The sequence below is a fragment of the Nycticebus coucang genome, chromosome 1 (genome assembly GCF_027406575.1).
Source record: "Nycticebus coucang isolate mNycCou1 chromosome 1, mNycCou1.pri, whole genome shotgun sequence".
Classification (NCBI taxonomy): domain Eukaryota; kingdom Metazoa; phylum Chordata; class Mammalia; order Primates; family Lorisidae; genus Nycticebus; species Nycticebus coucang.
Genome location: NC_069780.1, coordinates 117325700 through 117341684, shown reverse-complemented (window position 1 = coordinate 117341684; position 15985 = coordinate 117325700). Strand labels below are relative to the sequence as shown.

Below are 15985 nucleotides of genomic sequence, written 5' to 3'. Positions count from 1 at the left end.
ACTCATTGTTCCTGACTAAAGACCAGAGCATAAAGTTAGGATCCTTTGAAATAATTCTACCCTTTAACTTTTCTATAACTCAAACCATTTGAAATGGGCCATTTCCCACAATCTGTCTACAGTGATGAAATTTTACAGTGTTTGATATGTGAAAGGATGTATAGACTCATGGGCACAGTTTGCTAGTCCTCTGCTCACCATATGGAACTATGAAAATCCACTCACATATTTTTAACTTTTGAAATAGAATTTACTTTGGGCCCCCTTTCTGAGTTTTCTCTTAGTGATTTTGTCACTTCAGTTTTTATTCCCTTGATTTTCTGTAGGTGAAATCAAGAAGACAGCCATTTTGACCATCTTGGACGATTCTGAACCAGAGGATGATGAGAGCATCGTAGTTGGGTTGGTGCACGCTGAAGGGGGGAGCCGAATCCTGCCCGGCTCGGACACGGTGAGGGTGAGCATTCTGGCCAATGACAACGTGGCAGGGATTGTCAGCTTTCAGACCACGTCCCGCTCTGTCATAGGTCATGAAGGTGGGTTCTGTTTCTTGTTGAGCACATTCATTCTCTTTTCCATGGATGTCATTCTTTGTCTAGTCTTCTAAAGGATCTGACTTTTTTCCCTTTCATTATTTTGCTGAGCTGTGTGTATTAATCTGCATAGAACGTCTCTGGGAGAGGAGCCTATGGGGGGCTGTTAACTCAATGTAGAAATCTGTACAGACTGTTTGTGTTTTCCAGCTTGCCATTCCCCATGGGTGTGATTTTTAAGGAATGTAGTCAAATGTAGAGATGCTCTGCTTTCTCATCTGCTACGTGACAGAAAAATATTATTTACTTTGTAGGTATTTTTGTGAGGATTAAGTGAGCTAATAGATGTAACCTGCTTAGCCTAGTTCCTGGCTGGTATAGTCTATGCAGTGAGATCTGTTGATATTGAACAGTGAAACACTAGCACCCAATTAAAAATAATTCATAGTTTATAATCCATGAATATTTAAAGCTGGATTTTATATTTTGTTTGTATGATTTATGAGCAAAAGTGCCAAACTAGAACATCTTATAAAATATCAGTTTTTCAAAAAACAACATTTTTCTTGAATCCTTGCTTTGTATTTCACATCCTATGTAGGGTTTGGCGAATCGTTGACTTGTCTCAAACTTATGTCAGTGCTTTTCTTTTTTTGAGTAAGCCTGTTTTCAGATAAAATGTTACTTATAGCTTATGTTTTACTACAGAATGTGTATTTGGAATTTTAAAAAACAATTTTACCTTTAAGAGTTAAGAAGCAAAAAGGATATAGATCATGTGTTGGGACCTCCATTTTACAGATGAGAAAACAAAACTGAAATACATTTTAGAAGACTTGCCGAGGTCAGACAGTTAGTGTCCTTGCTGGAGGCCAAAGTGTTTTAGCTTGTGTGGCCTTTCCCCTTACTTGCAAATTAATTTAACTAATCAATCCAAATATTTGAGACATTTTTCAACATTCTTTTTAATGAATGGTTTAGGATCATGTTGTTATAAGTGACTAACAAATTGTCATAATTCTAACCTAAAGAGTGGCAGCTGTCAAAAAGTTGTAACATAGTACAAATAAAAAGTCCCTGCTGGGGTCGTTAATCTTCCAAACAATGACAGCACTAACCACATTTATGGAGAGTTTTCTGAGTGCCGGACACTCCACGTCCCATTTCACTTAATTTCAACAGCCGTCCCATGAAGTGGGTATAATATTACAGCATACACCAGATTTTCACAGAAGGAAACTGAATTTGAGAGAGAATAAACAACACGTAATCGTTCAGTGGAGGGGCTTAGACCCAGTTGGGTTGAATCCAGAGCCCATTCTCTAGGGGACATTGTAAAGAGAGGTTGTTTGCTTAAAATTGTGTCCGCTTCAGAATCCGACAACGCAAGAACTTTCAAGAAATTCTTGAAGTGATTAGAGTTGGAAGAATGAGTTTGAGTAACACTGTCTATATGAGAGAAGTAAATTAGTAAGAGAACCTGACTCCATCTCAGGATAAAGTTGGAAATTGTATTTCCAGAGGTGATAGCTGAAATCAGGAAAATTAATATGGTCTTTGTGCGCAGAGGAGGAGAAGCAACTTAAGAAGAGGAAGCTGTTGGGAACACTAGACTAAGGGACTGGGAAAGGGAAAGGACCCGAGAGGAGACCTCTGACCTCTGCCAGAGACATGGCATTGTCACCAGTTACCAGAAGAAAGCAGTCAGCGAGTATCACACCAACGGTGGGATTAGAGTCCCAGAGGGGCCAGGGAAAACAGTAGCAACAGCAGAGGAATTTTAAAGCAGAATCAGGAAGGGGAAGCAAATGTCTGGTGATGACAAAGGACTTGGGGAGCGCGTCTGTGAGGGTGGTCGTCAGGAGGCTGCCGTCCACAGTGTGTTTGGTACTGGTCTGTGATGAGAAGACTAGGAACGGTTACAACAACTTCGTCTTGCGGTGATATCCAAAAGCCCTGTCTGTGGGCTTCTGTTTTGTATATGTATTCTTTTTGCTATTTAACTTGTCTGGTCATTTTTTTTTTTATTGTGTTTTACAAGATGGTCAGTCTATGATGGATGAAGGTAAACAAAACAAAAACAAACAAAATGAACTGTCTTTCATGGCAAAACATTTTGAGAAGCACTGCTCATTGCATATGACAGCAAGGAAAAGAGAAACATTGGATGAAAGAGAAGTATTTTGGATTTTTTGTTTTGTTTTGCTGAAAAAATACAAGAAGGAAAATCATGGCAAGAAGGGAATCAGGGTGTTAGTGGTTTGGAGGGTACAGAGAAGACCAGAGACCAGGAAAGGGTAGATGAGATTCAAGGAGGAACTTTGACTAAATTAGGCATGTGCTTTTTAGCAATATCATGGAAATTCTTTTTTAAAGTGCAAAAAAAAAAAAAAAAAAAATCTGAATGTCTAGGATCAATTTAAAGAGATTTTAATGGTGAGGTTTGGGTGGTGGTGCTGCTGGGCTGGAGCGCTCTGAAGGCACCGGTGCCCTCCTGGTGGGAACCATAGCGTCTTGGATAAACTTCAGACACAAGCATCCACATTCTCTTTGGCCTGAATGAACTTGAGCTGAAAACCATACTGTGGCCTCTTTAGTTTCCAATAGCTAGATATCTGCAGGAGATGCAAAGAAGAAAAAGGATTAGTAATTAAATCACATAGTCCAATATTGGTTAAAAATCTGCTTTGGCATATCAATCTGTATACATGAATTTGGTACAGGAAATAAAACACCAAATTTATTTTATTTCTAGAGTAAATGCTTTCTAGATTTTTTATATTTTCTAAATAAATATTGGGAGGAATTTCTATTTTTTTACTTACTTTTCTTTCCCTTTATTCATAAGGGCTTTCCTAGAGTCAAAATTAATTTTCATTTTTCAAAAACATATTTAAGCTCAAGAAGCTAGCATTTCGTGCTATCACGATGAGTTTACCAAAGTGAATTAATGAAAACTTCCTAGTGATTCTTCAAAGATAACTGCTAACAAATGGGATAAAAGTAACCATGTCATGTGGGCTTTTGACAATGTTAACATTGCTGTTGGCCTAGTGTTGGATTTTTATCTGTGTGACTAGATTTAGAACGTGGACTATGCTGAACTTCTGGATACAGAATGAGTTTTTGATTCATGGGGAGGAATTGCCTTCGTTTTTAACAATGTGTTGAATTTTATAGAATTCTATTTCTATATTTGGTCCTAATGCAATTGGAGAGATGCTCAGTGGTAAATATTGCTTTCTTTCAAATGTAATGGACAGCATTTAGAAATATGGGACAATGGATTCCACTGTGGCTGCACAGGGGGTGTAAATGTGCCTTTTATAAATCTGTGTTAGCTGCCGCGCCCAGTCACTCAGCTCAGTAGCCTCATCATCGTCATGTCCTGTTCAATGGATTTAAGATTTTTCCTTTTCTGAGAGACAGCATGATTTGAATCTTACACAAAGATTTGAAAAAGAAATGTGATTCTTAAAAAAAAACGGGAACTGCTATATTAGAAACACTCAACTTTTTCTTAACTGTCCATATTGACAGTCTGTGCTTTACGTTATTCATGTTCCTGTAATTGTTTTAATCCATTTTCTTTTTTTATTATAGGAAGCAATCAATTTGGATACTATCTATATGCCATACATACATGTGTCTGTTAAAGTATGTTTTCTGTATTTTGGTTTTCCATTATTGTTTATGTACATTATAATTGGTACCTATAACTGTTTATCTTTGTAAAAAAATTCTGCTTTTGAGAATAAGTGGATAAAACACTAGGGGTTATTTGATACTATATGATTGATCTGCTTTGGGCTGAAAATGTGTCCCCAGCTTTTGTTGGACTCTGTGGATTTTATTTCAAGGTGACCGTCCAGTCATGTAGTCAGATACCTTGGTAGGTGAGATCTTTCATCTTGGGCAAGAACTAGAAGGCAGGCTACTACCTAGTAAAATGTTTATCATCTGAAAATTAAAACATACTCTCTCTAAGACTTTCTTTCCTTCTCTTTAGATTGAAAAGAATAAGTACTTTTTTCTGATTATCTCTTTTTCTTATGATTATTCTCTGGCTCCCTACCAAGGTAGCTTTCTGGTTCACCAAGTCATTTTTCCAGGAGGCATTTGCTGTGGCCCTGCCTGCTGGGAGTGTCTGCTGTACAGAGTCAGACTTGGCACTTCCATTTTTACAATTGGGAAAATTTTCACACTGTTTTGCTGTTAACATAATAAATTTGCTATAGGCTCACAAGATTGTGTGTTTAAGAAATAATTGGTTTACCTTTTACTTATATGTGTTTCTTGGTGCGTGTCATGCTTCAAATTGTATTTTTTATAAGGTTTTCTTGCATGTTACTTCCATGGTAACTTGTTAAACTTTCAGAGGTGTTATTTATTAAAGAGTGTTAGACTCTGAGTATTCTTATGTAGGAAGTTTGTCAGAAGATTGTACTTTTTTCTATCCTTAGGATTTCATTTTTGTTTTTACCTTAAAATAGCATATTTATCTCCCAAGTCTCTATGTGCAGACTTGCAACTATAATTTTATTATGAATATAAATCCCTCTTTAGCACGGATCTGTATTGACCTCCACTTCATTTCTGTGTGTGTATGTTCTCTTTGCACTTTGAGCACCAGACCAAACTTCCAGAATTTTCTTTTTGAACTATTACCAGGTTTTGTGATTTAAAACATTTTATTTATGTCACCAGACAATACTGTAGGTGAAATAGCGTAATAACGTCAAAGATCTCTTTATGCTTTGCAATAATAAACTCTTGCTTTTCAATAGTACAAACTAGCTCTGTAAGAAATACTGTGTGTTATACAATGTAAAGAGCCTGTGGTAGTGTGTATATGTTGTTCATATGAGTTATGCAAGTATAAAAAGTTTAAATGTGTGCAAGCAATTATGGCTGATTATACATGTCTTCAGTTATATCGCAATCTTTGGACAGTCTATCTAGTAGTTCTATGTGTTTTAAAAATAAACCTAACTCATAGACTACTAATGGAATGGAGATGATTATTTTTGTATTGAAACACTTAAAAATGTATTATTTAAAAAGGCTTTCTGATGATTTTGCCATTTTATATTCTCCACTCTCCAAAATTAATCCATTGTACTAAAGCTATGTGTATTTAAATTTAGTATAAAATATTACTTTTACGTTTCAAATTAAAGTTAAGTTAGTCTCTAAATTATTTAATCCGGCTTGGCACCTGTAGCTCAGTGGCTAAAGGCGCCAGCCACATGCACCAGAGCTGGCAGGTTAGAATTCAGCCTGGGCCTGCCAAACAACAATAACAACTATAACCAAAAAAAAATAGCCGGGTATTGTGGCAGGCGCCTGTGGTCCCAGCTGCTTGGGAGGCTGAGGCAAGAGAATCACTTAAGCCCAGCAGTTGGAGGTTGCTGTGAGCTGTGAGGGCATGGCACTGTACCCAGGGCGACATAGTGAGACTTTGTCTCAAAAAAAAAAAAAAGGAAATAAATAAATAATTTAATCTATATTTTTATTTCAGAAAATTTTTTTGTTATAATCGATGTATTTGTGGAGGTATATTATCTTCAGAAATAAAAAAGTTGGGGTAGTTTAAAAATATTTGAAAGGGTGTTTATATTTTCTTGCTTTATTTCTGCTCTCCTTGTTTAAAAAGTGCTGGAAGATTTTACTTATAGACATGAAAGTTATTTGGATGACTAAGTTTTTATGTGAATATTCATGGTTTCGACTATCTGTGTATGCTACGCAGTTTGAATATGGATGTGTTCTTTTAAGGCTTTTTAAACACTACCATATTTATCTTTTCATCCTAGTAATTTTTCAGTGATATGTAGTTCATTGGTATTTCTTTTTTTTTTTTTTTGGCCGGGGCTGGGTTTGAACCTGCCACCGCTGGTATACGGGACCGGTGCCCTACTCCTTTGAGCCACAGGCGCCACCCTCATCGGTATTTCTTAAGCTCTGTTCATCATCATATAAAACTAGTGCAGGGAGCATATTTCCAACAAGCCACACACCATCAGCAGACTCCCTAGCAGCGTACTTTCCATTTTTAGCAATTTGGAAGAAATGAATATCATGATTTTCTTCAGTTTTACCAAATATTATGTGGGGATAAAATCCAAAAATGAAAAATATTCCAAATAGCTCAGTTGTCCAGGGAGGGTAACTGTGACTTTGGTGAAGTCACAGATGTTGATGTGCAGATTTGATACCTTTCCTTTGTATTTCTTTTTATAAAACAAATTCATTGATGGTCTATGTAAGTTACAATCTCAAGAAATGTGATTTTCAGGTATTTGCAGGCATTTTGATGCCAGCAGTCATGTAAAATCACATTGCGTATCAGTGTAAGGAATTTGTGTCCTTCTGAGAGGTGACGGAAGAATTTACTTGTGCTACTACTAGTTTCGACCATGAGGACTTTATAATTTTCTTTCATTTACAGAACACTTATGTTCTGGTGCATGTTTTGGAGTGTATAAAAGTTTGTGTTTCCCATTTTAGCATGAGTTTTTGTAACTTTTATATATTGAGTTTCCTGAAGTTCTACTAAATGAAAGTATTTAGAAGTGGGATCTCTATGTTAATAAACAATAAGCATGTATGAAGTTTCTAGAAAATTCAAAACAGAACAGTTTTGTAATGTTTTTGGCAAAGGTGCTGTAATAGTTGCATGCTTAGGATTTGGGTTTTGTTGAGTTCAAATGTTTGTTTTCCATTTAGCATTTAGCATTTATCAATGTGTCCATTTGATTTGCAGGAGAAATTTTGCAATTCCATGTGATAAGAACCCCCCCTGGTCGAGGAAATGTTACTGTTAACTGGAAAATTGTTGGACAAAATCTAGAATTCAATTTTGCTAACTTTAGTGGACAACTCTTCTTTGCTGAGGTAATACTGCAAAGAAAAGCTTCATAATGAATATCTAGGGGGAAAAGTGTTTTCTGAGGAAAATGGGATAGTAAAATCAGCACCACTGTCTGTGGTTATCATTGTTCTCTCTTCTCCACATCCACTTGCTGGGAATTCTTCTTTAGTAACGTATTTAGCTCTTTTGCTCTTCCACTGCCTCGATGTTAGGCCAAACCCTTATCACACTGGCTGCCTAACAACCGGTATCCCTGCAGACCTGGTCTTCTTGTCCCTGCTTGCATTTTTCCTGTTCACCGCTGCTGTAGAAATCTTCCCATCTTTTTGTTCTGTCTGAGATTTTGAACAGTGCTACGTTGCTCACTGAATGAGATTTACATTCATTAACTCAGCATTCAAGATTTTCCACCATTGGTCTTTATCTGCTTTGAGCCTCGGTTCCCATGAATCAATGGTTTTTATTTATTTTCTTTTTAAGCCATGGAACTCTTTGTTAACATGAAAATATGTTTGAGTGCACAATTTATAAGGCCAGTGAAAGCAGGAGATAATTTGTGTTCAGTGGCAATAGAGGCATGAGTTTCTCTCTGTCTGACCTAGGGCTCATTAAATAAAACAATATTTGTGCATTTATTGGATGACAACATTCCTGAGGAGAAAGAAGTCTACCAGGTCATTCTGTACGAGATCATGACACAAGGTAATTGAGAATTCAGTTCGAATATTTTTTGTATATTATTTTCAGAAAAGAAAGAAGCAATAATAGCTATGTCTATATTTAACAATTAGATGCATTCTAATTTAAAAATATTATTTTAAATATTGTCTGTCCATAGAAATATTGGATCTAAAAAGTATTAGCACAGTATGGGAGTACTTATCTTTATGATCTCAAGAAAAAGATCTCTGGAAAGTTTTGCTAAATAGTTATTTATGGAATAAATACATTTCTAGAGGTAGAATTTTTTGAAGTTAATTTTACACTAACAGATCCATTTGGATTTTGGACCGAAAATATGAACAAAGGTTCCTCAATTTTTACTCAATTTCTGTAATTCACATAACCAGTGTAGACAATAAAGACAACACAGGAAGTGAAAAAATTATTCTCTGTCTGGAAGAAAAATGGAGTGTGGGTTTTGTTTACCCAAAGATTTCTGGTGGAAGGGTGAACAAAACAGAACAACTTTTGGTTACTGTAATATGTTTCAGAGAGTGGGGTTGTAGGTTAAGTATTTAAAAGTTAATCCCAACTCACTGTCCGACGTCCCTGACATTTCTAGGAGTTCCGCCGGCAAGCGTCGCTCTGCTGGATGCTCAGGGGTATGCCGCCGTCCTGACAGTGGACGCCAGTGATGAGCCACATGGAGTTTTAAATTTTGCTCTTTCATCAAGATTTGTTTTACTGCAAGAGGCTAATGTGACGATTCAGCTTTTCATCAACAGAGAATTTGGGTCTCTAGGTTTGTGTTACTCTAGAATGAGGGAGGTTGCCAGGCAAGAGCTGTTTAATACTTGCCTTGTGTGGATTGTTGCTAAAAGAAATCAGGAATGCGGAAAAATGAATATTTCTTAATTCAGGACAAACCTTTAATAGCATTTTTGTGTTTGAAAAGATTTTTAAAAGTATCTATTTTCACAGAAATGCTGTGTAACAGTCAGCCATAAAATCTCAGCAGCATACAGTAAACAGGCTGGGGGGGGTCCGCTCCGTCTAGGCTGGGCTGGGCCGGCGGTGGCTCTTCTCCTAGGCCTGTCATGCTTCTGCTGAAAGCAGTAGAGTCATGAGAGTATAAGGGAAAACGTGTAAGGCCCCTGAGGTGAAGGCTTCCAACCAGCAAAGTCATCCTACAGCCCAGCTCAAAGTCGAGAGGCAGGGAGGTATTCTTTTTCCACACTGGGACATCAGTGAGTCAAAGATTTTGGATCTAGGAAGGAGTGAGGAATTGGGGCCAATAATACTAGCTACTGAACTGCTTTAAATGCATTGATTTAAATGCATTGATGTATTCAGTTATGATTCAGTACTAGCTACTGAACTGCTTTAAATGCATTGATGTATTCAGTTATGATTCAATACTAGCTACTGAATCGCTTTAAATGCATTGATGTATACAGTCATGATAAATTAAAAAAAAAGTAAGGAAAGTCTCTAGAGGCAAGTAGGGGAAGTAAGAAAAAAGAAAAAGAAAAATGTTCACAATGAGGTATTTTATTGATTTATTTAGTTTTGGGTCTCCCCTTAGTCCCTAATGCAGTAGAATTAAGAAGTGAGGCATGCCATCAACCGGTGGATGGATTAACACACTGTATATATACCATGGAGTACTTACTATTCAGCCATAAGAAAGGGTGGAGACTTTACATCTTTTATGTTTACCTGGATGGAGTTGAAACACATTCTTCTTAGTAAAAGTATCTCAAGCATGGGGGAAAAAGTATCTAATATGCTCGATACTAATATGAAACCAATATATAAACAATTACATGCCCACATGAAAGATAAAACACAAATATGGTCTAGCAAGGGGTAGAGGACAGGCAGGGAGGGGGGAAGGGAGGGTAATCGGTGGGATGTCACCTACTGTGCACAGTGTGAGGGTGTTCAGCACCCCCTCCCCCCACAAGGGCTCAACTACAACTTGAACTTTACTTTAGAAATGAAAACACTGTAACCTAAACATTTGTACCCTCACATTAATCTAAAATAAAAAAACGAGGCATGTAGTAGGTATTATTGTAAAAGTTTAAATAATTATAATTTTTTTCCTTGCAACCAATTGAATTAGGAGCTGTCAATGTCACATATACCACAGTTCCTGGAATGTTAAGTGTGAAGAACCAAACGGAAGGGAACCTAGCAGAACCCGAGGTTGATTTTGTCCCTATAACTGGCTTTCTGATTTTAGAACAAGGGGAAACAGCAGCTGCCATCAACATCACCATACTGGAGGTAGAATTCTTTTTTTTTTGCAGTTTTTGGCCGGGGCTGGGTTTGAACCCACCACCTCTGGTATATGGAGCTAGTGCCCTACTCCTTTGAGCCACAGGCGCCACCCTGGAGGTAGAACTCTTATGCTATTTTCTATGACATAGAAAGAAACAGATGGACTGTTCTCTCTGTAACATAGAAGTAGTAACATTTAGTAAGAGACTTGTAATAACTTCGTATTTGAAGGCATACAGCATCATGAAGACTAAATTTGCCTGATGGTCCTCTCTACTTGTAAAAAAGCTTACAACTACAATCTCCAGAAATTCACTGAATTCGTTTCTGTTTGGCTCCTTCCACTGCTGCCTTTACATCAGCTCATCTCTTCTTTTTGTTATTACTACTTTTTAATGACACATAGTTTTCTGATCTTGTGTAGATCGACTGGCCTGCTGTTGTTTACCTTATAGAAATAGTTTATAATAAAGAGAATTTCCTTAGGGCAGTCCCCTTTAAGATGGCTTTGGCCTAAGAGATTTCAAAGGAGTGTTTTGATTCCTCCTTGGGATTCATTGACCAGCAAATCCATGCCAGTGGCAATCTTTGTCAGTAGGACTGGTTAAATGAGACTGATGGCGTGGAATGTGATTATGGTTAAGCTTAAAGTAGTCATCAGTGACTGAAATTGCATTTTAAATAATTTTTCAGATTGTAGAGTCTTGTGCTGTTTTGGGATGTAGTGTTTCAGCTACCTAAGTACATTTCCAAGAGGTTTATTAAAATCGTACCTGTGGAGGGAATAAGAGATGGTATTTTAGGCTGGGAAGAGGGAAATAGAAAAAGAGAATGAATGCTGAATTTGAAAAGTATTTCTCAATTACAGAATTTTGGGAATTCGATTTTAAAATGTTCTTGTTCTCCTGGAGACTTTTACTTTTATAAAATTAGAAGTAGTATAAACCATCTAACATCTGAATTCAGTAACTCTTACTTTGTTACCATGGCCCTGTGACCTAATATAGTATTATGGGAACTCAAAAGCCGTAAAATAAAAGGTAATATTATGTTAGTATGCAGCATGGAATGCAAGATTTATACTTGCAGGTAAATCATCTTTCAAATGTGTACTCTATTAATGTAACTGAATATAAATAGATTGATTCTTTAGCTATGTTAGTTTCTGAAACCAAGAATACACAGTCACTCTTCTCACAGAGTCTAATTTTTTGAACATGAGGTTTTCAGTTCCCCCTTTCTCCCTAACACTTTGCAATCCTTTCTAAGGAGCCTTACGTTAAGAGACTCCTGGCCTGCGCATAGTAAAGTAAGCCCCTCGGCGAGTGGTAAGGAGGAGTTGTTGAATGGGGTGGGGGACAGAGAGGTAGTTGGGGACAGTCTTTCTGTAACACTGTGGTGTAGCTTGCATTGGTCCGTGTGTTACATGATCTTCACTTTCTTACGTTTTCACATGGAAACATATCTCTGTTAAATAAAATGAAAGTATGTGTTGGTGAGTATGTACCAGCGTAACATAAACGTATTTACACATCACACTTTGGGCTTCTGTGGGTCAGTGGCCGGCTGGTATCGCCCGACCCTCATGTTTTGGGCACCTGTTTTCATTGCTATTATGTGAACGAGTGAGTAGTAATAATTGCTATTATTTTTAAAGCCTTCTTTCTAGGTCAGGTAATCTATACACATTATTTTTAATCATTACTATAATACCCCCCCTTCAAAGTAGCTATTATTTTTCCCACTATAGAGATGGTAGAATTAAAGTCTTAAAATTTTAGTAACTCACCTAAAATGACAGAATTTGGTAGTAGATGTCTTTGACTCTAAAGCCCATTTTTTTTTCATGGTACCATTCTATTCCTCATCCTAAACATGGGATATTAAGGTCACTTTAAATCTTTTTCACATGTTAAAATAATTAGGCTCAGACATTTAGTTAATTGGCAGACATATTATATAAGTCTAGATTAAAATGTTATAATTTTTAAGTGATTTCATTTGGTTCAACCTGATACCTTTCTGTATAACCAGGTGTAAGTTGAATACTTTGTTTACTTCTTCTACTTTAAAGCTTTTTAGTTTTATGTTTGCACTTTTGTATTTTCTATATACTATTCAAGTATATATATATTTATGAGATCATTTAGAAAATAGCCTATTACAAGGTAATTACTTTAAAAGCATAATTAAAGGAATTTAATGGGTAATACATTTTTCAGGATGATATACCAGAGCTGGAAGAATATTTCTTGGTGAATTTAACTTACGTTGAACTTATCATGGCTCCTTTAACTTCATTTCCTCCCCGACTAGGTATGATGGTTCGTTTTCTTTTGTTGCTGTTGTTGTTTTTAGTTTGTTTCTGTTCACTTCAAATTAAGTAAAGGAACTTCATTTTAAGTGATCATTTTGATGTTAATTAAAACTGTGTGTCAAAATGGGATGGGATTTGAGATTTATTTATATTTAGAGACTATCATATATTGTAATTATTTTTGCACTGGACAGTATAAAGACATTAAGAATTATTGTGTGATGATCTTTACATTTTCTGACTATTTTAGTAACCAAATCTGTATCCTCAAAATAGAATGTACTGTTTGGTAGGCACATTGCTTTCATTGTCTTTTAATATTGGCTATTTCCACTAGGTCTCTGAACCACCGGGTGATCTTATTTTCTTTTAGTTTAAGCAGAGTTATTGTTTGTTCCTTGTGTTCTCTGCTTCTTTTTTGACCTTTTACCTTTTTCTTTTCATGCTTTTAGAACAGACTCAGTTTATTCATTACAGACTGAAAGGTAAAACTTCAACCTTGATACAAATTTATGTAGATTTCTTTTAAAAAATGAATTCCTACCTGTAAATACAAACTTCTGTGTGCTATTTAGATGTTTACTCCTGGGAAAGTTTGTGTGAAGCTTGTTAAGTGTGACAGCCCAGTGGAGGGTAGTGGTGAGTTGGTTAGACTGTGCGCATGACAGGGGGATTAATCGGAGCTAACGGAGGAGAAGCATGGCCCGAGGAGCAGATGGCCAGAAGAGTAGGCCTTCCTCATTCACTGCTGAGGCTCCGTGTGACAACTGTGAACATACTTTTAGGAAATAATCAGTTCCTAACATATTATCGTTTGAAAAGTTTCAGTTCTTTTGCAAAAGGAATAGATGATTCCAATGATTAGGCTGCTTACATCAAGTATTATCACAGGATAATCGTTGTTACTACTAAGAACAGAATACTTTCTATTTTCTTCATATTCACATTAGAGGTGATTTGAATAGTTGACTTTTGCTGAGGTTCTCTAAGGCCTCTGTTTCAAACGCTTTGTATGTCAGCACTGTCATTACATGGACCTCCCCATTTTACAGATGTGGTAGCTGAGGCTAAGAAAAGCTAAGTAACATGCCCAAATCACACAGTTAGGAAGTGGTGGAGCTGGGTTTAGTGGTATGGCTTGATACTAGAATCTCTGCTTTTTAGCCTTTAGTCTGATGGGCACAAACCCTGGTTTTATATTCTTTTCTTGGTGGACAAGAATGTTGTCTTTTTCCCTCTAGAGAAAATTCACTCTCTGCCCCTCTGCCCACCCAGCCAGTTGTCATAAGTTTCCTAGATCTCTGAAATTTAAAATATTAAGACTAAGTATTAGAACAAACAAATCAGTAGTGTAGTTGGTTACTATTTCAAGACTGAAGAGGTGGTATTGTTAAACACTGACCTTGGTGCTCAGTTTGCTTCCGTATTCCTCTCTCTCTACTGCACCACACCTTTCCGCAGCTTTCCCACTGTCTCCGCTTCTCTTAGTATCCTGGTCTCTCTCTGTCTCTTTTTCACACCTGTATTTTCTCTGCACCACTCCCTGCCTTTTTCTTCCCATTTCTTTTTTCTCTTTTTCTTGCTCTTTGAACTCCTTCCAGCTGTCCCCATTTTCCTTTCTTCCGGAAATGGTGATGTTGTAGAACAGAGGTGCTAAATATATTTTGTTTATTTATTTAGTTATTTATTTTTCTTTTTGTTTTGCAATTTTTGGCCGGGGTTGGGTTTGAACCCACCACCTCTGGTATATGGGGCCGGCGCCCTACTCCGTTGAGCCACAGGCACTACCCATCAAAATATATTTTAATTGATTAAAATAATAGAAATAAAACCATAGCCTCAATGGCTTATTATTTCATACAGCACTCAGTCAATTAAATTTCTGTAAGTCAGTGGCTCTTGTTCACAAAAAGTTTTCTTATTCAGATGTTACAAGAATGTGTGTCTTTATTTTCTTGTGGACAATACCGATACATTAGGAATTATATAATCTTGAAAGGACTGTCTTTGAATTTTATATCAAAAAGTGCTTGTTTTAAAAAATGTTTTAATATTTTTTCAGATTCAGAAGGCTTGACTGCACAAATTATTATTGATGCCAATGACGGTGCCCGAGGTGTTGTTGAATGGCAATATAGCAGGTGGGGCCAGGGCTGTGTGAGAACCTGTTCTGAGATTTGCATTCTTTACTTATCCATCACATAAAAACTTACAAAGGAAAAATGAATGCATTCTCTTTACTGCATTATAGGGTTGAAGTAAATGAAACCCATGGAAGTTTAAACCTGGTTGTGCAGAGGAGCGGGCCGGCTATTGGTCATGTTTCCTTGTTTGTGTATGCTCAGAACTTGGAAGCTCAGATGGGGCTGGATTACATCTTCACCCCAATGGTGGGTCTCGGAGTGCATCATAGATGACTGTTACGAATTAATTTGTACTCATTATTTATGTATTGAGAATTACAGTAATTTTGGTCCTGTATACATACATTAATCTTAATCAACTCTTATATATTTTACAGTAAACTAGAGTGGAAGATTTCCATATGATGAAATGGTTCCCTTCACTACTTCAGTAAATAAATAACTTTTTCATTTCAATATTTAATTGAGAACATGGGCTATTGTGTTAAAGAATTTATATCATTAGAGAACTTTCCCCAAATGTTACTTTTGCTTCTTGAAAATTTTAACTCTTTTCTTTATTTTAACTTATTGTAATACCTTCAATGTTTTAAAATACTTTTTTACTTTGTCTCTTCGTGCCTTTTGTTCCTTAATCAAATGTTTACTTTCTTCTTTTCCTACATAAGTTTTACATTTTTAACTTAATATTGCCACTTTAAAAAGATATTATGAAAACAATAAGAAGGAAAATTCAGTCTAAGGGTAACTTATTCTTCACACCCCAACTATATTGTTGGAGTACTTTCCAAACATTAAGTTCTATAAAAACCCACAGTTATTGAAGTATATTTTACCTTTTTGACCAGATTCTTCATTTTGCTGATGGAGGGAGGCATAAAAATGTTGACATCATGATTCTCGATGATGACATTCCAGAAGGAGATGAAAAATTTCAGCTGATCTTAACAAACCCTTCTCCTGGACTGGACCTGGGGGAAAATACAATAGGTAATGAGAATTTCTTGTGTACAGTTTCTTCTCCCTCATGCTGCTTTCTCTAACGTGGGGCAGGCAGAAAGGAATCAGGGATTCTTGATGGTTGACTACGCTTAGAATGAAAAATAGTGTAAGTTAACGCATTTCAGGATTTCTGTGTTAGGGCAATAGTGCCTCTAGCTTTGTGTGT

At 36.6% G+C, this 15985-nt stretch overlaps 1 protein-coding gene across 1 annotated transcript in view; it reads left to right on the top strand.

The window, feature by feature from the left end:
• The window catches only part of ADGRV1 (adhesion G protein-coupled receptor V1), a 669001-nt gene that overhangs the window by 173195 nt on the left and 479821 nt on the right, over window positions 1-15985 (top strand). The window contains exons 34-42 of the mRNA XM_053586729.1: window positions 327-536; window positions 7300-7430; window positions 8010-8109; window positions 8693-8872; window positions 10199-10362; window positions 12579-12672; window positions 14736-14814; window positions 14925-15063; window positions 15666-15807. Of these exons, the coding sequence (XP_053442704.1) occupies window positions 327-536; window positions 7300-7430; window positions 8010-8109; window positions 8693-8872; window positions 10199-10362; window positions 12579-12672; window positions 14736-14814; window positions 14925-15063; window positions 15666-15807 (1239 nt within the window). The remainder of the gene's footprint in view (window positions 1-326; window positions 537-7299; window positions 7431-8009; window positions 8110-8692; window positions 8873-10198; window positions 10363-12578; window positions 12673-14735; window positions 14815-14924; window positions 15064-15665; window positions 15808-15985) is intronic.